We start from the raw sequence: 22,062 nt of genomic DNA on the forward strand, positions 1-22,062 counted from the left end.
GCTCTGTACTGAAGCACTTTTCCAAATGTCCCCATTTGCCAAACGCATGAGTTGGCACAGAATTTCGGCAGAGTGAATTGTTCTGATAACAAAAATGAAATGAACAGCATATAAACTATCACAGAAGTGGCAGAGAAAAGCCACAGGTGTATTTGAAAAGGAAAAACAATTCAAAGTACACCACTAAAAAAAAAAAAAATTTCAAGGAGCATAAGAGTAAACATTACAGGTTTTTGCTTACTTCAAGGCCACACTTTAAAAACTCCATGTTGTGTGTTCTCCTACACAACCCCATTGCAAAGGAAGAAGAGGAATCCTTGTCCCCAGACATATATTCTTTTTTTTAAAAACCAGCTTAAAGACTGATTCAGACAACACAAAAACTGATTTGCAAACAATTCCAGCCTTCCCTAAATTCTGGGATTCTTGCGGACAAGCACAATTGTGAAGCGGGCTATCAGAGCTAAGACACCAGCATTCCTTGCGATTATAACAGCTGTAAAATTGCTGCTGTTCGGATCTCACCTGCAGGCCTGACACAAGTTCAGCCCTACTGAAGGCTCGGACTGTTTGCCTAGACAAGAACAAATTCCCCATCTTGATCCCAGCACACGAAGAGAGAAGCTACGGCCTTGTGCCCATCGAGCCAATGACTACCCAACGGATGTAAATTCCCCCAGTGAACCTTGGGAAGAGTGTTGTACTGGGGAGCTACGCGGCCAATAAAAAATTACTCAGTGCTCTCACAGAACAGTAGCCATAATCCCTTCTGAGTAGCCACAAAAGTTATTTTCAAACTATTTTAAGTTTGCAGTGAAGCTGGACTCCCCCTATTATAACAAAAGCAAGCAGAATCCCCTTCTACCATCTCTAATCTTTAGATATACAACATTAAAAACATGATAGTTGGAGGGAAGATATACTTTAGCCACATTCAGGGCACAGTTAAGGCAGCAGAGATATAATTTCATTGAAAGAAGGGATGGGGCAGTGGATCAGTGACAGAGCATCTGTTTGGCATGCAGAAGGTCCCAGGTTCAATCCCTGGAAACTCTAGTTTAAACCCTAGTAGTTGATATGAAAGACCTCTAGCTGAGATCTTGGACAGCAACTGCCAGTCTGAGTAGACAATACTGACCCTGATGGACCAAGGGGCTGGATCAGTATAAAGACAGTTTCATGTGTGAAGCTTTCTGTCGTCCCAGTAAATGCCATACCAGTTTTAATGAACCCAAGCAAGGGGAAAGGTAAACCCTCCTCACTCTGCAGAGAGAAGAATCGGTTACAAAAATAAAACCCCACATATGTTCTTAATTCCTATGGGAGTAGAGAACAAAGGAACAGAATAAGGGTCTGCAAAGTTAACCAAGAAACCAAGAGACCTGATCTTAAAGGAAAATTTAACAAAATGGAGAAGGAAAACAGAAACGCCCCAAAAATTCAGAGCACAACCTGCAATACAACAGTCAGACTCGTGATCTGTACTGCAAAACATACAGGCAACATTCAGCCCTAGTAACCAGATTTGTCTTGTTGATTGTCGGAAGGATGACATTATTCCAGAACATTTGACATTACAAAGTACAATATTCCCAAAACAATAAAACAAAGGTACCCAAGCTCTTGAGGTACCCTTTCCCCACAGCCTATGGCAATGGTTGTCGACAAACTACACATTTCCAACATATTTCACAGGCAATGATAGGCAGAAGTATCATTTTTTGTGCTTTGCACATAAAGTCACCCAGTTGCTAAAGGAGTGTTTGAAATCTAAGGCAGATAGCAACAACCGCCACCCCCCTCCCCAGATCAGCACCGTTTCCCCTCGTCAGCCCGCCGTGATTCAAACAGTTGTTTCTCTGCTAGACTTGAGGTTAGGAGCCGAGAACTGGCGCCTCATGCGCGGAGGTGTCACAAACTGGTTCAAGTGGTTGGGCTGATCCGCCTGTCTTGCAGGACCGCTGGAGGCTGCGCCACTGGCAGGATTTGCGCCTCCGCCGCTGTAACTGCAGTAAGGCTGGCGGTGCTGGTGAATGTGGCGCTTCTGCTGAAAAGTTTGCAGATCTTGATTCGGGCGCCCGCCGTGAGACTGCAAAGATTCGGATGAGTCAGACATTTCGCGGCGCAAGCCTTTCTGCTGACCATTCAGAGAATTGCTTCTCCAGCGTAGCTGAGCTGCTGGTTCTGGTTGAGGATTGCTAGGTTGCGGCTGGACGTTCAAGGGCTGCCTCTTAATCTGGACGTTACCTTGACTCCTCTGAGGACCACACGTGTACCAAAGTTGCTCTGGGTCCATAGGGAGGGGGGCTTTGTCACACAGGTCTCCATTCTCCACCCTGACCTCCTTCTGGTCCTCCTTTGGAACTCTCACCTCAATAATTTCATCTTCTGTAATGATTATGTGAGTGCCCGGACTCCACGAATTCCTGTGTTTTGGGTTGCTCTTGAACGGGAACCGGGGCTTGCGGTTCTCGGGCGGGATGAACCGGTGAGGCACATTCTGTCGGCGAAGCTGTTTGGTTATTTCCTGTTGCTGCAGGTTCTTAAAACGAAGCTGCTCCTGCTTCATCCAGCGCAAACGCCCACGCCTGAAGGAAGGGTCATCCTCCATCAGCTGGGAAACACGGTCCTCTTTTGGAAGGTCACCTGTTTCAGCTTTCTGTGTGTTTTCTTCAGTATTCACTTTATTGATGGAATCAGGCTCTTTCATTTTAGTGGTAGCTGTCACTGGCTGGGCCTTTGGTTCTTGGGAGCCTATCAATGGCAATACCTTCTCCATTTTAAGCATTTTATTCCTGAGGACTTTTATTTCCTCATCCTTCATGTTGTTTTGTTTTTTCACTTCTTGCAAAATATCTTCAAGTTTGTCGATATGCACCTTGAGGTCATCCATATCAGTAATGCCTTTACCATTCAGTAGGACATCTTCAATCTTCTCATCGCCGACTCCCACTGTGTCCCAGACATCTCGGGCAACAGCTCGCCACGAATCACGCTCATTGGGGTCTTTCTTCCCATATAAAGTACAAAGCTCTTTCATTTTGACAATGGCCAAGGCCTCAATCTCCTGCCGGGTATGCCGAAAGTCATTGAGGGCCACCTCATAGCAGATCTCCTTCACAGCTTGGATCTTCAAGTCTGAGATGGTAACCCATTTGGAGTCTTTGCTAAGGCGCCGCCGTTGAGGTATCTGATACATTTTAATAGGTTCTCGCTTCTTCCCACTGCTAGGGAGGCCACATTTTTTAACAATGGTTTGTAACTTGCTGGGGGGGAGCTTCTCTCTCAGGGAAGTGATCAGCCTCCAGCTCTCCTCACAAGACCGCTTGTCCGAATCATCCCCACTATCAGAGTCCGCGTCCTTTGGAAAACAAAAATCAAGAAGTGGCCCCAAAATAATCAAAATTAAAATTGGGGAAAGAAGGGAAAACACTGAATAAAAAAATTACAAACTAAGAAAAACTTAAGAACAGAACAAACAATGCAAAGGCTAATTTAAGATTCCATTCTTAGGACACTGCAATCTCTATGGGGATCTTCAGTAGTTTTCTTTAAATCCAGTCACAACTACATTTCATGGAATATCTCAATCTAGTCAGCCTAGAATATTCCAAGACTTTCCACTATCCAATCCATGTGAAAGTGTTAGAAGAACTTAACCAAATACCTTGTCAGAAGGTGGAAACCACACTTGGTACATGCTACAGACGTGCAAAACCCCAAGCACACTTTTGCCTTGGTTATTACTGCTGAGTTTCTCCAGTAAAGTCTTTCCTCCGTATTGAGTGAACCCAACAGTCATTGTTGAATGGTCAGATGAACAGCCAGAGTTAACACTGGTTAGTAAATGCTGTACACGTAGTGCAGGAATGCTCAGATTTAGAATCCACTCTACTAGAAAAACAGCCAGAGAGGTGTTAGGAGGATAAAGAGCAGAAAAGAAGATTCAGAAGCAGCCACTAGGGATGGTGTTAGAAGAAGTGTGAGTGCCGCTACACAGTGGGTGAGAACTGTCCAGGTCCGAAGAGGAACTGCTACAAGCAAGAGAGTTTTTGTATTTCCCATTGGTATGTTGTTTTAATATCCTCGACGAGCTTCAATTATCCCAGATAAGTCAGTGTCTTAAAGATGCACAAGTCATTTGAAAAAGAGAACCACACAAAGGCCTTCAATTGTCTTCTTGTATCCTTTGGCCTACTATACCATAACAGGCCCCTTTCACATTTACTAAACTGCGCAATGTGTTCAGGTTCATCCACTATAAATTAGTTGTATTTTAAAGGACAGCATTCCTAAGAAATCATTCCTTTCAAGACCAGTCTTTGATGCACACCTAGATTTAGAAATGCTTTCCAACAAATAACACAGCAAAGTTTTCCAAGAGTTCCAACAATAATGGCAATTTACTAGAGTTAGCAATTTGGGGTTCTCTCTGTCTCATGTAATGTGTCATTAGTTTTCCTAGGATTCAGTATCACCTATCCATATGTTCCAGCCATGCTTCCTGGGAGATTCTTGAGTAATTCAAAGTTGCCATGTCTTTCAGGTAAGTAAGAACTTGACCTATCTATTCAAGGTACAGTCTCTACTACAGTTTAGAGAATTGCTTAGAATTGCCCAAGGTAAGCAAAGGCTGGGGTTTTAATGAAACAGAGTCCCTTGCGCTAGAGTGGAAATGGACAGTGCCCAAATAGAACCCTTTGCACGCTACATTCCAGGTTGTGTCCAGAAAAAAGAATGAAAGCAGTGTGTTCCCATTACCAGGCCTGTTACCAACTATTGCTCTTATGCGACCATTTTTAATAAGTATTTGCTGTTATTAGACAATTCATTGAACTCCAAAGTTAAATGATGAAGCTTTCTCACACCCTTTCCACCATGATTAGCTCTAGTAATCCTCCTAAGAAACTAGCTCAACAGCAAGGACTTTACTCTTCAATACCAATTTGAAGACCAGATTTAACATATTATTATCCCTTCACTGAGGAATATCCTGAAATACACACGCACATATTACATCCAAAAGTCCCTGGAGTCTGTAGGAAGTAAGAGACTAGATGACTGCCCAATCCTGCCAAGTTCACATGGATTTTTAAATATTCAATCTAACATTTGTCAAGTAGACCTTATTCTTCCTCAGAGGGAAAACACTGCAGTAAAATTTGCCTTGGGGGACATCTGAAATTCTATACTTGGGAGAGTCCAACAGCTTTTCAGTTCTTATACAGAGTGGCATGTGTTTCCTCACCACATATCTTCCAAAGGCCGGCTTGAAATGTCAACTATTACTGCCATGATACACCAGGGATCTGGATGTTTTTACTACAGAGAGAGATCATGGTTTGAGAAATAATCAGTAGGAATCTCTCACATCACCTTGCCAGTCAAGTGGCTATGCTGAGGGGATTTGTTCCAGGTTTGGGGGTGGCTGAAGAAAAAACTCGAGGGGAAAGAGAGACAAAATCTGTGGTGTGCTTTAAGGAGTCACACGAGGAAAATCTACTCAAGGACTTGTCTCAAATCACCAACAACCAGCTCTGGCAGGACTTGGATCTGCAGAGAGAGGCCTTGATAAGAAAAGCGTCATTTTAAAAAGACATCCAATTAAATGGGTTCAAGGGCCAAAACCCTTACTCAGAAGACACCTAAGGCTGTGCCCATGGCTTTTCACCAAAAAAAAAAAACCCTCCAGTTCCACTAAAGCTGCACACCAAGCTATCAATTTTTCCTTCCTTGGTCATACATTGGGAGGGGGGGTGTTTGGGCAAAGTTGCAATTTTGGACAAGTTGGCTGCTCTTAGTAATAGAGAAAGGCCCGTTTTCCTCTCCCTCTACAACTACTGACATCTGTCTAATTGGGGGGGGGGGTGAGGAGGACAAGACCAATGTGCTACACAGCGGCAGAACCTGGTGCACTGGGCTCCTTTGCCCTACAAAGCCAACTGTGCTCCAAGCACTGAAGACCACTTTGTGGGGAGTACAGAAGGAGGCTCAGCAGGCCACACTGTGGACCTTAAAGCAGGGGTGTCAAGCATAAGGCCTGCGGGCTGGATCCGCCCCCTCGAGGCCTCTTATCCGGCCCGCGAGCCAGCCGAAGCAGCCACACACCCCCATTCTCGAACTGGGCTGGCAAGGCATGGCCCGGCCAAGTGGCATTTATGTCATATCTGGCCCTTGTAACAAATTGAGTTTGACACCTCAGCCTTAAAGGCTTACGAGGGTAAGTCTTATACATTTGACATGCCCCTGGGCTCAGAAAGTGCTGAACTCTGCCCCGCCACTTTGCAAGACATCCCAGGCCTTAATTAGTTCCCAGTCGACTTTCCTCATTTCCCTGGTTTCCCACATCATCCAAATTCTAAACAATTAGCGACCATCAATTATTCCACTGCCTCTGTTTCATCTGCCTCCCACAGCACTCGCTCTTATGGGGAGGGGCTCTGGCTCGATGGTAGAGCATCCGCTTGGCATGCAGAAGGTCCCAGGTTCAATCCCCGGCATCTCCAGTTAAGGGGACTAGGCAGGTTGGTGATGTGAAAGACCTCTGCCTGAGACCCTGGAGAGCTGCTGTCGGTCCGAGTAGACAATACTGACTTTGATGGACCAAGGGTCTGATTCAGTAGAAGGCAGCTTCGTGTGTTCATGTGACCGTCTCTCTCCCCTTTAGGATTTTCAACTCAGCAAGCACTTGTCGTATCCATGGGACTTGCCAAACCTCAACTGGGCCCAAGGGTGGTATTTACTGCTTGCCGTGAGGCATGCAGAACCCAGACCCTTTCTCAGGGAGCATATCCAGTAACCTTGGTTTCTTACACAAACGAAAGGCAGAGCGTGGTCCCCTGAGAGATTCACTATGCACTGAACAGAGACACTTACACAGCAAGACCAGGCTGGAAAGCTAAAGGAGGAATTTGCTTCTCTCCTAGCAACCGTCCGTACCTCCTCACAGAGATCTGCTTCTGCCTAGACATTTTATCATCTTTTACCTACTGTTTGCTTTCCAGCACCAAATTCTTGCCCTTTGCATAACCCCTCATCAGAATGTGCACCAGTAAGACTCTTGCTAAGGATTCAGACCACATGCAGGGCAAGGGAGGAGAGGTTAAAACATGCACAGTTGCCACAATATTTACAGATTTCATGTTTTCAAAAAAAAATCCTTGCATACAAACAAATCTAGAAGTCACTTAACAGCACAGAATTAGTACCTGGCACTGATCTAAGGCAAACCTCCACACCAACAGCCACCAGTAAAAGCACCAAAAAGCAAACTACAAAGATTTTTTTTGGGGGGGGGGGGAACCAGAGGCTTCCCTTTTGACCCATTAACAGGACACTGGTTGTGTACTTTAAGTTACTTAGGTTCAGCATCTAATTGAGGGGGAGATTTCTACGCCTTCTTTAATAACATACAAGTAGTCATGCTCGGACACACCAATTCAAAGTCAAAACAGCACACTACAGGCAATTTTGTTTCCAAGCAATCTGAGTATATATGCTGTCCTCAAGGGTCAAGAGGATTTTTTTTTTTAAAGATCACTTCTGAATATGGACACCTACCAGCCTCTGTTGCTCCAGTAAGAGATCAGCTTCTTCTTTCTCCTTCTTGTACAGAATTTCCATCTCTTGAAGTCTGAGAAAGGAAGGAAGAAGTCAGTTGCACAGACAACCACTGACACACTGCAGCTGAACTGGCTAAGGATGCATCCAAAAGGACAATCCTGCAACTTAGGAAGTTCTGGGGTGACTCCATGTTTAGGTCTCCCCAACACACTCAATCACAGCAGCTTTGCTGGGCAGGAGCTGCTACCTGACATTCTGTTTTCCTACATTCAGTATCAGAAAACAACCCGATGTGAATCTAGCATGCGTCTCCCGCTAGGCTGCTCTGCGATCCCTGCAAGTTTTGCAGCCCATTCTCATCTTCCAAAAAAGACACAAGTATTAAAACTGCGGCAGGGACATTATTTTGTCTTGGAAATGCAAAAGCAGAAAAGTAGTGGCAGAACTGGAATAAATTCCCTTTTGATGGAAATGTGAGAAACCCTGCCTGGTCAACATCACCATGTTCCCAAACAGAAGAGTTTGGTTCTTGTAGGTTATCCGGGCTGTGTGACCGTGGTCTTGGAATTTTCTTTCCTGACGTTTCGCCAGCAGCTGTGGCAGGCATCTTCAGAGGAGTAACACTGAAGTGTTTTGGGTTTTGGGGAGCAGATATCCTTCTCAAGGAAAACATGGGAACGTTTATTATTTATTTATTAGAACATTTATGCCCCCTCCTGCCTTTCTTCGTGGTTCAAGGAAGCTCAAGAACTCACTAGGGTATCTACTCAGCTACCTAGAAGTTTCCAGAAACGTATTTTGTCCATATCATTGATCATATCAGTGACATCCAGGTGCACACAAAAAGTTCTGAAGCACACATCCTGTAGCAAGTCAATACATCAAGACCAAGTTTGCACATGCACCACTTATGGAAACACATCGCCCTTTCTAACATAAACAACGCTATCATGAACAGATGGGGAACTAGCTCTGCAAACTCTTCTAGAGTGTTCTCAGTGGGTAGCCATGTTAGTCTGTCTGCAGTAGTAGAAAAGAGCAAGAGTCCAGTAGCACCTTAAAGACTTAACAAAAATATTTTCTGGCAGGGTATGAGCTTTCGTGAGCCACAGCATCTGAAGAAGTGAGCTGTGGCTCACGAAAGCTCATACCCTGCCAGAAAATATTTTTGTTAGTCTTTAAGGTGCTACTGGACTCTTGCTCTTTTCCCTCTAGAATGGTTAACTACAATGCCAAGTAGTCTTCTGTAAGGAGCCTCGTACAAAGGCAGGCAAATATTACCCTGCATTCTTACCTGAATAAAATATTTACACATTTTCAATGCGCACCAGTTTAAAGAAGCAATACCATTTAGCAGTTCAACTGGAAAAAATTGTAAGACCCTTTGTTCAAAGATACAAACAGTTAATTACCTTTTCTCCATTTCCTGCTTCATATCAATTCCCTGTTTCTCCAGCAGTTCTCGCTGAGCAAACGTCCAATCCACTGGCTCCGAGGGTGTCTCTGCCGATGGAGTCTTCTCCCTTTCGGCTCGAGCTTGCTCAGGATGGTTGAAACGGAAAACGTGGTTTTTACCCATGATGATGCGATTTCCTGGATGAGCAATAAAAAAAGGATTACTACCAAAGGGTTGTTAAAGGAGTAACAGCTCTGTCAGAGTTGCTCTGATTTGCGCAGTCATTTTATCTCTAAGCAGTTCACGATGTGGATTTCCAAGCAGGATAAAAGTCAGCAAAGGATGAAATGCGAACACTGATAAAGGGACACAGACATTTATGGGCAAGAGCCATTAAAAGACAGGGAGGGAGGGAGGGAGGGAGGGAGGGAGGGAGGGAGGGAGGGAGGGAGGGAGGGAGGGAGGGGGAGAGAGAGATGGTCACAGCAGACATGTAGACTGGATACCTGACTGCCTCTCTGAACGATGAGGGTTCAAATACTGCTACCTCAATCTCACTTGATTCGAATCCAGCAGCACCTTAAAAACCAAAAAAAAATTCCTGGATATAAGTTTTTATGAGTCAAAGCTCCACATCACCTGAGGAAGTGAGCTTTGACTCACAAACACTTATACCCTAGAAATTCTGATTGCTCTCTAAGGTGCTACTGGGTTCGAATTTTATTCTGCTACCGCAGACTAAGTTGGCTACCAACCTGAATCAATCCCACTTGGTTATCTGTTCTCCCGGCTCTTTTTAGCGTCGGAAATGAACTGCCCTCTCCTAATAACCAGCCTGGGAGGCATCTTATGCCGAAAATCAACTGTCTGCCCAAAGTCACCTAGTAGCTCAGCAAGCACCTGGACCTCCTGCCACCCAAATCCAAACACGTCTACTCTTCGGCTGATGGTTGTCCAACCGACACAGTTGCCTACCACGTCAGCCACACCATGGGCCACATTCTCTCTAGTTTGTCCCTGCCACTGCAATCCAAGAGATCAAGCTCCAGACAGACTTTTTATTCTAACACACAGCCTCAACTTTACGAGCAATGTTTGGAGGTTGGCTTGTTTTAAAACAAAAAGAGAGCCAGTGTGGTGTAGCGGTTAAGAGTGATGGTTTGGAGCGATGGACTCTGATCAGGAGAAGCGGGGTTGATTCCCCCATTCCTCCACATGAGTGGCGAAGGCTAATCTGGTGAACTGGATTTGTTTCCCCACTCCTACACATGAAGCCAGCTGGGTGACCTTGGGCTAGTCACAGCTCTCTAAGAGCTCTCTCAGCCCCACCTACCTCCCAGGGTGTCTGTTGTGGGGAGGGGGAGGGAAGGTGATTGTAAGCCAGTTTGTAAGCCACTTTGAGTCTTCCTTAAGTGGTGGAGAAAGTTGGCATATAAAAACCAACTCTTCTTTTTCTTCTTCTAAAGCCAGTCATGTGCCTAGATCTTAGGGCACTGTTCCTAGCATGAAAGACCAGATTGCAACGTCTCTTACCTGAACGCAGCTGGACAGGCTGGATGACCCTCTTGCCATTGACGTAGGTTTCGGAGCGCTCACAAGGTTCCAGAGTGACGATCACTAGAGAAAGAGCACAAGGATAGTCAGGCCACTGTTTGTCCCACCAAGCTGCAGCGCCGGAAAACCTCAACCCACAACCTTCTCACAACTACCTAAAACTTTCTCACAACTATCTTGAGACGAAACAGCAATGTTGTGAGAGAGGCAAGAACAAGGCAAGCTGCGCCCCCCTCCCCACTGAATATATTGCCAAAGATGTACAAAATAACCACCTCAAATCCTGTGTTAGAAAGCAAAGCCGCAGAACACAGAGGAGGACAGAGTTTTGCAATTACAAAATGCAAAGTGTACTGTGCTTACATATGAACAGGAAGCAAATGGTATTGATGACCCCACAGGAAAACACAGAGGGATTCAACCAATGAGCTGCCTGCCACCTTACCGTTGCCATTGTGGTTCTTCTCACTCCGGAAGATGCAATGTTCCTCTTTGATGTGAGCCCCGCTTAGAACTATGTCTTGACGCCGTTCAGCATCGGCCTGGCCAACTCTGTGTCCAACAAGGATATTTAATACTCTTATTAAAGTATATATTATACACCCACACAGTGCAATAAACATGTCAACACCAAGGGATGAAACAATTTACAGGTTGTCAAAACATTTCAAATCAAGTTTTAAAAAAATGCAAGAGGCGGAATTTATTTATTTAGTCCAGTTTCACAAATAATCCTTCAATCTCAAAAGCCATTCTCTTGCCAAGGGAGCTGACTCGAGCAGTCGGCTCAGCTGTTCCCAAAATAGATCTCAACAGGTATAAGCCCTCTGCCACTACATCTGCCAATCAACCAGCAGTACAGGGATGTCACGGGCAAAGAAGAAGGTGGTTTGTGCACATCTGGGGGAATCATTCACCCTAAAAAGGGAAGGTACCCTACACACAAAGAAAGGGGAGGGACCTTGGTCACACTGTCACAGGATTATGGCACAAGCCTTTAATGAAGGCACACAAAAAGCTGCCATTCAGGCTACAACCTAACGGGAGAACAGCCCATGGGACTGAGGATATGGGGTGGGTGAGCAGCAAATGTCCCTTCCAAACCCAGCCCCTCTGTACGGCGGAACGTCAGAAGTTTAGGGCTTAAATTAGCTAGGGTGTTGTTTCCCAACTTCAGAAAGGGCGACCTGGCCCAAAGTCACAAAGCATTCACACAGGGTAAGTGTCCTACAGAAAATTCTTTGGCTTTTCATGTTGTATTATGAATTCAGAAGTGTGGACCATGGTTCAGGGGATGAGCACAAACTTTGCTTGCAGAAGGCTCCAGGGCCAATCGTCAACATTTCTACTTAGAGGACTTCAGGTGGCAGGACACAGAAAGCCTTTTGCCCAAGAACCAGGAGACCACCAGGAGGTCACAGCAGACCACACTGGAACAGAGGGCCCAAAGGTCTGACATGGTTAGCTTCAGGTGTTCCATGTGCAGCCTCCTCTGGATTCTAATTCCCCAATTTAGAGACTCTTTTTGGCTATCTCCACCACTCACTTCTGAGAGGCCCAGATCTGAACATGGTGTACCAGCCAAGAACATATATTCCGTACAATGTCACTGTTTGTTGTTTCCCGCTTCTACACTCACTCTGCTCTCCTCTTTCTGAACTCCCCTGGTTAATACGCACTTGGGAAAAGCTCCTGCAATTCCAATCTGGCAATTAAAGTTAATCCCCTGCATACAAACAAGGACAAGCATAATTAACCATGCGCTCTGCCTGGCAGCCAAGAGCATCATACAACTGGATTTGTTTTGATAAAGGAGAGATGTTGCTTCAAAGTGGAAGGCATTTATCTGCCACAACCTGCCTCCACCCTTACCTGGTAATGCCATCTTTTATGTAGTAAAGCAGACACTCTGACATGAGGGGGTCTTCGTTGAGGTTGACAAGATGCGGGGTCTGAAACGAGAACAGGAAAATCATAGCCTCTCTTCTTCTGGCACTGCCTTTTGCAAGGGGACCCAATCGCTTCAAGGTTCAAAGGCAACCACAACGTGGCTCTTCCAGAAAACCAATAACTTCTACAATATTTCAGCACAGAAGGGATCATGCTGAAGGAAAGGTGGGAAACATTAAAGGTGGGAAACATTAAAACATACGATCTACTCAGAGGGTTGATATCTTAGCTGAAAGACTAAGAACAAAACAGAATTGCTTGCCTAATAGGGGATGGCAACTGCCAGCCACCAGGATCAACCAGGCCTGAGTAGGGTTGCCAGGAAGTTCCTGGCAACCGGTCAGAGGGTTTGGGGGGCAGAGACCAGGGTAGTTCTAGCTATTGCCAGAAACTCCATGGTAAAATTACCCTTGTCACTTCCGGCTAGCTGTAGGAATCAGCAGAAACTCTACTGTCAGAACTTCCGGTAAGTAGACAAGGCCTTATTTCTCTTTTAAATTTTTTCTCCCCAGGATGACTGCATCCCCCCCCCCCCAGCCTGAGTTTCTACCCACCAATCAGCTGAGCATAGGAGGGGAAGGGGTGCAACTGTCTGGAGGTCTCCCGCCACAAGCGGGCAAATGGGAACCCTACCCCCTGAGGGATATTTCTTGGGCCATCAGTCCCCTACCCATCTTCCCACTGCTGGAAACAAAGCAGGTCAGCCGAATTAGGCAGCTTTTACTGTTTCCTAACCCACACCTCAGAAGGGCTGAAAGAAAACCTAGATTTCCAATGTTTTCTTTCTTCTTCTTCTATTTTTGCTACATATAGACAACCATCTCTTAAGCTAAAACTCTTAATAGAGCCTAGAGCTACAACTACTGCTAAACCAACCTTCTTGGGTGAAAATACCCCATTGGAATCAGCAAACAAGTCACATGGCCTTGGAGTGAAAATCTAGCCAAAGGATGGAGAGCAAGTATAGATCAAAGAAAAACACAGCATCAGGACAAAGTGACGAGCCCTCAGAACCCAAGTTTCTCATTCTAGCTTGCTAACTAGGAGTTTGGTGTTTTATAGCTACAACTGCCAGCTACCGCACACACCAAAAGAAAAATATTATGAGAAATACAAGAGGAGCAGAGGGATAAATATAGGGGGAAAGGGTGATAAAGGGGGATAAGGACAGGACAGGCAAAGGAGGAAATGCACCAATTTCCTATCTTCTATTCCACAGGCATAAAGCAGCTATTTCCGCAAAACAGATTCTACACCCAAACCTGGTCAGGAGAAAAGGCATCAAAAGAGTCATCAAACAGAGTAGACGGCCTCTGAGGAAAGATCTACAAAGTGTCCAGAGCATGCAGAGAAACAGGAGGAAAAAAAAAAGCTGAAGGGGGGGGGGAATTGCCTTAACAGTCTGACTAGACTAAAATCCAGAATTTAAAAGGCTCTTGGGCCCAAGGGATCTTTGGTGGGGCCCCTCTCTATGGAAAAAGGCAGAATACGCAAACCAAGAATTCTCTCGCACCACCTCCGGCCTTCTTGGATGCTCTGGGCACAGTGCCTGGGGTGGTGCTGTGAGTTCACATTTTGCCAGCCTTTCAGCCCTACGTCTGACACGTCACCCCTCTGGAGCCAGCCCTGATGGAGACAAGCTTTAGAGGCAACCGCTTTAGAGGCTAAATTAACCCGACAATGGAGAGAAAAACGGTTTATTTCAATCACATGTGCTACAAAATGTCTGTCAAGTGCTTCCAGGAAAGCCCTCACACGCTACATTCAAAATCTTCGTGCACGCCTGAACTTTTAACTGCCACCAGGTCACCGAATTGTAAAAGGACGGCTGCACTGAAAGCTAAGGACTTTCAGTACAGCGTGGCATGGCCAGTCACTTTCACAAAAGCTGGATACCCAAGGCTGGGTGGAAAAGATAAAATAATAATATAATAATAGAGAAATATATTTTATTTGAAGGTGCTCTGTAAGGATTAAAAACATTAAAAATGATAAAACATGGCACAATGGCATCTTATAAGGTTGATAGACCTACTCCACACATACCTTTTTAGGTGAGAAAACCCCAAGGGTTCCTCCGTCTTCTCGAATGGCAACTCCCATCTCAGCCAGCAAAGCCTCTCTGCAGAGAAAGGAAAGAAGACAGGAAGTCACAGAAGCCAACTTATCATTCAACAACAGAATGCTGGGGGGAGGGTGTCCAATACGTATCCTGGAGTGGATAATCACAAAATGAAGTGCAACAAGACATTAAAAGCTACCCATTCGTGGTTTTCAATTCAATTCAAGACCTTTATTGGCATACAGGTTCTCACCTAATAAATCATTCTGACCTTCGCAGTTAAGGACACTCCTGATGTAATTTCTCAAACTCTTCCTTCAACCCAGGATAATGACACAAAGCACTAAGATGTCCGATCAATGAAGGCTTCACCCTATAGTATAGGAACCTGGGGGGGGGATTTGAACCCCCACCCAAGTCTCTCCGCTGTTTCCCTGTAACTGTCAATGTAAACTTCCAGTTTCTAGCAACTACTTTTTAGACTCACATCCTCCTCTCTTCTGCAGAAGCTTGCCCTGTCCTCTCCCAGCCTAGTTACATTTTTAATCCCTGTCCGCGTTTTGACAAGCAAATATCAACTAGAGTCCTGAGTGCTGTCTCAGATACCTCAAGAGCTTCAAAGCGGAGATCCTAATTTCTCACGCCTCACCTCTCCATCCTGATAGCCTCCGTCTTCCGCAGCTTCTCCTCCCACGTCTCGTTCAGCTCTGCGATGATCTTCTCGGATTCCTGCAAGGAAGCCCAACAGGTGGAATGTAGGAGGCTGCAGCCAAGTTGCCATGTCTTACTAAGCTTTTTGACATGAGAAACTAGAGGACTATGAAGTGGCAGCAAAAAGCAAACAACCTGAGGGAACACGGCCACTCCTTAACAGACTGTGAAGCTCATATCCAGAAGACCCAGGTCCAGTTACTGGTTCAGCCATGACAATTCATTTATATTTTAGATTTATATGTGGTCCTGGTCTTTTCATAAGAGCCATATTTCTAAGGCTAGCAGTCTCAGGGGCAGCCTGAACCTTCTTCCTGAACACTATTCATATTCCCAAGACTGAAGGAACCACAGAGGTTTATTCAAAAGCTAATGTCCTATCTGTACTCAACAGATTTAAGACCTTGTAACATTTCTGGCCCAAACAGTGAATGCCCTTTGTTCAAAAAAGCTCAAGTACTGTTATACCCTTCCATAAGTCTTCTAGTTCAAGGGATAAATGGTCGCTTGCAGTTTTCATTAGGTTCCAAGTCAGTTTTAAGAGGCTGGTGGTGGTTGTTTTTACACTTCGGGCCTGTTTTTGACATGAGATGGTAAAATCCAGAAGTGAAAACGGATCACACCACCTTGGGCTACAGCACAACAGTAGAAAAGGTTCTAGCCCGCGAAAGGATGGCTCCAAAGAAGAAATAAAAGAAAAAGGAGGGCGGAGGGCATGTAGTTCTTTGGGAGGTGGTGCTGGAATCTGCACCTGCTGACTTAACAGGTAGAAAGTGCTGTCAAGTCTCAGCTGACTTTTGGCAACCGCGTAGGATTTTCAAGGCGAGAGGTGAAAAGAGGTGGTTTGCCGTTGCCTCCCTCTGCATAGCAGCACTAGACTTCCTTAGGGGTCTCCTGTCCAAGATTTAACAAGGGCTCATCCTGCCAAGCTTCCAAGACGTGATGAGATCAGGCTAGCCAGACCTAGCTGTCACCAATGAAAGATGTAGAGTTGAGAGGCAGATTATGGGAACGAGGACAGAACGATACTCAGGTGACCGAGACAGTGTGTTTGGCACTGTCCTGGACAGTTGTTTGTGTGTGTGTAAAGTGCCGTCAAGTCGCAGCCGACTTATGGCGACCCCTTTTTGGGGGGTTTTCATGGCAAGAGACTAACAGAAGGGGTTTGCCAGTGCCTTCCTCTGCACAGCAACCCTGGACTTCCTTGGTGGTCTCCCATCCAAATACTAACCAGGGCCGACCCTGCTTAGTTTCTGAGATCTGATGAGATCAGGCTAGCCTGGGCCATCCAGGTCAGGGCGGACAGTAGTTTAGGAGGCAATAAAATGAACCCTTTCCTCACAGGTGTTATCATGGCTACAGCTTCTTACGAGTTTTCGTTTTATACTGTGATTGTTTCTTGCGCTGATTTTGTACGCCACCGTGGTGCAATATGCTGTTCAGAAAGGCCGATACAAAGTTTTCAAAATTTCCTTGTTCACTCCAGAACGTTAAGGCACAACTTCATTCCAGCTCCACCCAGCGACACATAATCAAATCAAGTCTGTGGCTCATGCAACATTTCTCTCCTCCGCACACTCCAATTTTTAAAAAACATCCAGCCTGAGCAAATGTTCTGAAGAACTAGAAATCACGCACACCATTTTGTGTTATTTTGGTTGCTCCTAATTAAAAGGGTATTTATACGGCTTTTGTAGGTTTTTCCTCGGACCAACGCAGCTACCTGCCGCCCTTCCCTGGGATCAAGTCTTTCTCTTCACCGGCTTGTTTTCCTCTGATCTGCTCAACCCTGCGCTGGGGACAAGACAGCGCACTGCCAGCTGAGCCAGCTGCCATGTTTCCACCCTTCACTGCACCGAGGAAGTCCTGAAGCGTTTCTTTCCCTTAACTCAGCCACGCTTGTTCTGACAGTTTGCCAGGGTTTGAGAGGCCATCAGTGCTGAGCTCACAGACAGGCCAAATCCAGCTCTCACTAGCTGCCAAATGGCCCCAAGAACCCTCTGTAATCCGTAAGATGCTGGGCAAGCCATGCCACACAGATCCTTGTAGAAGCTCTTGGACATCCAGACGCTAACAGCTTCTTTCCCAGGAGAATTCTGCTGAAGCGGTTTCTTCCGCTCCAGCCGCGTATCTTGCACAAATACCCATTTGTTCCTCAGAAACTGTCGGGGGGGGGGATGTTTCTCCCACTGTTGCTACCCTTCTGAACTGAAAAACAACAGGGCGGTTTCTCTGCCATCTAAACCAGACATAGGATGTGTATAACAATGGATGACATGGCAAAACATAAGATAAAAGAGACAGGGGTGGGGGAAACGCCTGTGTAAAAGGAAGCACCCAGTCCTTCGGGCAGGAAATACACCCTAGTGTGATAAGCTACAAAATTTCCACTGTCGCTGAAGAGGGTATGTTTACTTCCCTGACTCCATTTGCTTCTAGGTGGGAAGCCTGTGATGACTGAACAGCTAAACTTGTCGGAAAATACTGCCTTCCCCTAGTGTTCTCTCTCTCTTGTAAACCTGGGGACGGTGCCTTGAATGCTGATGAGGACGACTCTAGCCCAGACATCAAAACTGCTTTTATATCCATTCCGAAAGCATCATTTCATGTCAGAGCATCAGATGACTGCAGAGGCAGCCCTGCCATCTCTGTCAATGGTGTGTTTTTTAAAGTAGAAAGAGATGTGGTGTATGTTCTAACACCCCCTATATACACATACACACACACTCATTTCGAGCGGCCTTTTGGAGGTGGGGGGGCGGGGATGAAGGGGTGGGAATTCACTAAGTAACCAGCGCCTGCTGCCTCAAATGCCCAACGGTGGGGGAAGAGAGCAGAAGAACGCTTCGGCAAAACCAACAGATCGGTCTTTCACTGTCGTGGCCTTTTGACGCGTTCAGTTCAGCACAAATTCAGGACAAGGCCCCTATTGTCTGGCTTATAGTGGGGGGTATTCTGTCTGCTCCACATTTTAATCTCTGAAGTATGGGCCTTCGGCACCCTGATTTAAAAATCTGACACCATCCCATTGTTTGGGGAAGAACGCATATTATGGCTAATATAAAAACAAGCGTTACCCTAGAACCAGTAGGGTGCCAGAGGATTGCATGCCTCTTGTTCGTCTGCTGAAAAGGGAATGGCTTCCATGTTTTACAGAAAAGGGACTGCGACTGAGGGGGGTAGACCTGATGAAGGACACCCAAATAGGTCTTGAAAAGTCCGGGAAGCCTCTGGAGCCACTCCAGCCCTACTCTCCACAGGAAAGCCAAGAAGGCTCCAAAATGATCCTACTGCACAGTACTGGGCTGAGACATCTGAGAACTTTTCCAGTCATCACCATGATGGAACCTGTCTACTGCTCCATGCAGCAGTTTCAACAAATTGTTCTCGCTTTCTCAGGGCACTTCCGGTTGCTAACCAACAAAGAAGCAGCACCGATAGCTTCTTAAAACCTGGTCTATCTACATTTATTGCCATCTTAACAACAAATGCATTCTAGATCCACTTGTTTTACTCAGAAATTTGGAGAGAGTTAAGAATGATTTCAAGCGAGAAAAAACCTTTTGCAGGCGTTTCAGCTTGGAATAAATAAATCTTATGTATTTCTATGACTCTGCTCTTCAGGAAAGACAAGAGGCAGAGAAACATTTTCAGAATGCTCCTCATTCACTGAAATCAGCTACAGACAAATTACCCAGTGGTTCCCCCACTTTATATCATGGCCATCACAATCCATGCCTCGGTAGCCTCTAGATTAGACTACTGCGGTGTGCTCTGTGTACAGGTTTGCCCCAGAAGACTCTGACTGGGCTGATACAGAACACTTCCACCCTGCTTTTCTGAGCCCTGACATCGTGATTTCATTTAAAATATTTATACCTTGCCTTATCTTAAAAGAGTAAATGTAACCCTAGTAGCTTCACCAGCATCACTGGCTGCTAATTTGTTCTGGGCTTGGCTCAAGGTGCTGGTCAACCTGGGCCTAGAGGAAGCACCCACTCCCCATAAAGACTCTCCCATCTACTGGGATCTGTCAAAGGTGCCCTGCTCAGAATGTCATTGCAGGTGGAAGCAAGGCCAACGTCCACCACCAAAAGGGCCTTTGTAGTAATTATGCCAACTCTGTAGAACTTCCTCCCTCTGGATGTTCCACCTCTCTTCTTCACTGGCTTCTGCTGGAAGGCAGATTAAGAAGTTTTTGCTCTGTGAGGCCTTGGATGAAAATCTGAGCTGATCATTTTAACATGCTGCTGTTGTAGTACTAATACGGCAGTGCTTACAGTTTATATTTTACGCTGAATAATTTAACTAGACAGACAGATAGACAGAAGCATAAACAGCAAATAAAATAAAATGCAAGCTGGTGGCCATTGTTGAACTGACTTTTTGGTAGTGGCCCCAGATTTTGGAATCAAACTTTGAGACTCGTTGGATCAGACAGGCCTTTGGCAATTACGAAATCTGCTGTTGATAGGACAGCTAACTATGGTTTTCGTCTTCCCTCTTAATGAATCTAACATTTCGTTCTATTATATTTCTATGCTGTATTACTTGGGAACTTGGTTCAAAAACAAGTCAGATGTTCCCTAAATAACTATTTTTTTCTGAATAGCCAGGACAGAGCTGTAATTCCAAGCTTACACTAGAGGGCCATTGTGTTAGGATTTGCCAGGAACCTTACAAGGGTTATGAATGTAATTTATTTCACTGTTATTGGATGAAACATCACTCTAATAAGTACACAAACCCAGCCCCTGGCTATTTCTGGGAGCAGAGTAACTCTGACAACATTCTCCCACAGCAGATACTCAGCTTCTAACTCCCACTAGCAAGCACCAAAGTCACTTAAAGCCAGGGCTACAAACCTGAAAAAAGAAAATGGATTATTTTGACAGCAACTCCTGCCAAGTTAGTGATTCAGGGTATGGTGGGCTTTAAAACCTGATGCAAACGGAAAGCGTGGAAATTTCTGGCAAAGAACTTTGGTTGTCTGCCGAGAACAAAAAAATGAAGCCAAGAAACCGAATCTGCACTCATTTGTTGATAATGCGATCATTTATTTCGCATCTGCTAGTCCCGGTATACAGAAAGACACAGCCCCTACCGTAGAGGGATCATGCCCACTGTGACAACTAGACTAGAGAGCACAGTCACCAGATACTTCTCTTCCACACAGTATTTAAGCACCCTGCATTTTGGAAAGCGGCAGTTGCTGAAAATCTGGTTATGTGTGCAGCAGGATTAATGTCATGGTATTATATTTAATTAAATATTGAGAATAGCATTAACTGAAAAGGCTTGAAGCCCATGGCCTCAAGGATTCAGCACCACGGGTTGTTGCCGAAGACAGCTTCTAGCGGTTTTCCAGAGATGAGCCAGATGAACATACACAGCTGCCTTTTACCGAGGAAGACTTGACATTCAAGAGACTTGAGTTGGGGGCCTCTACCCAAAGGAAGACCAACCAACTCACATAAAATCAGCACACCTGACAGATCCTCAGGGCACCAGCAGGATCTCTGTGCTTTAAGGGGGGGAAGCAGGGCACAACTCATTCCTAGACGTGCTCAGTGCATCAGTATAAATTGCAATCAATCATACATAAGGGATGCGAATAAGAATTACAGAGCCAGCCACGTTCTTCTGTAATTCCCCCTTCCAATTTGTACATAAGGAATACAGGGGAAGTTCTTGAAACATACGTACCTTCAAACGTTCAATGGCTTCCTCTCCTCCAGGAGTGGACATGATTCTCTCTTGGATACTGGAGACAGACGTTAAGCCCACCTGACTACTGAGAGAGCAGGAAGATGGAGATGCAGTGAGGGAGCCCATGGATGCTGTGGAAAAATGGCCAGGACGTTGATTCTCGGACGCTAGCAAGTATCTGTGCTTACTGTTCTGAAAATCTTTCAGATCTGGGAGAGAAAGGTGGGCAGGAGGGAAGGCAAAAAATAGGGGGGGCCAGGGGGGCAGATCAAAGGAGAAAGGAGCAGAAAAATAAAGGGGAGGAGGAAACACAGGAAGGAAACACCAGTATAAGAGGATAGCACATAAGCAGCAACACAGACAGGATTAATACGATGCAATGGCAGTTCTAAAACATTTTCTCCAATGAACCTCCCTGTGCACTAAGAATTTGCCAGGGGCAGCTCTTACTCAAAAGGAGGCTGGCAGCCAGTAGTGGCAAACCCAGCTAAGAAACTGTCTCCTCTATGCAGCCCTTCTTTCAGTCTTTTTGAGGACAATTATTGTTTAATTTGGTCATGCCTTGACAAAATATTCCTTAGCTTTTTCACACTACTATTGATTTTCTGGACCTCTGAAATATTTGATGCTTTTGCAAACAGTATTTTACAGGTGAGTTGCATTTGTAAGGTGCCTTGTGGATCAGGTATGTTGGCGGGAAAGGACGGGGACAAACTGAATAAATAAGCACCCCGTAATACAAAAAAACTTCCATCAAGTTTCCGATAGGCCTTAAAGTTACCCTTGGCTCTTTACTACTGCCCAAATAAAAATTGTTTCCTCATCAGGACACTGGATTGGTGACCTTTGAGGGAGACAACTGGGGACCAGTGAAAATAGCCCAGGACTTGTAATCACAAATTCAGTCAATGAGACTGAGATATTTGGTCAACATGGTCTGTCAGCTCAAGCAGTCAAACTAGGTTATAATTAAGACATTTGTTACAATTAAGTTATAATTAATTTGTTATAATTGTTATAATTAAGACCTTGATAGGGCAGCAAGAAAGAGTTAATCAGCTGCCTTTCTTCTTCAGTCTACCTGTATATTAAAAGATGCATAATACATACAGGTAAG

General features: G+C 45.3%; 1 protein-coding gene across 10 annotated transcripts in view; it reads right to left on the minus strand.

The window, feature by feature from the left end:
• Window positions 1-22,062, minus strand: part of KIF1B (kinesin family member 1B) — a 111,924-nt gene that overhangs the window by 41,835 nt on the left and 48,027 nt on the right. For 5 of the 10 annotated variants that reach the window (XM_056865618.1, XM_056865617.1, XM_056865622.1 and 2 more), the window contains 8 exons: window positions 20,943-21,154; window positions 15,175-15,254; window positions 14,510-14,585; window positions 12,386-12,465; window positions 10,959-11,065; window positions 10,493-10,576; window positions 8,976-9,156; window positions 7,561-7,633 (listed from right to left, as the gene is read on the minus strand). In XM_056865618.1, coding sequence (XP_056721596.1) covers window positions 7,561-7,633; window positions 8,976-9,156; window positions 10,493-10,576; window positions 10,959-11,065; window positions 12,386-12,465; window positions 14,510-14,585; window positions 15,175-15,254; window positions 20,943-21,154 — 893 coding nt within the window. Of the gene's footprint in view, window positions 1-1,810; window positions 3,362-7,560; window positions 7,634-8,975; window positions 9,157-10,492; window positions 10,577-10,958; window positions 11,066-12,385; window positions 12,466-14,509; window positions 14,586-15,174; window positions 15,255-20,942; window positions 21,155-22,062 lie in introns of those variants that run through there. The other 5 variants (XM_056865624.1, XM_056865623.1, XM_056865621.1 and 2 more) reach the window with 2 other exon arrangements.

This window comes from Euleptes europaea, chromosome 19 (genome assembly GCF_029931775.1).
Source record: "Euleptes europaea isolate rEulEur1 chromosome 19, rEulEur1.hap1, whole genome shotgun sequence".
NCBI lineage: Eukaryota > Metazoa > Chordata > Lepidosauria > Squamata > Sphaerodactylidae > Euleptes > Euleptes europaea.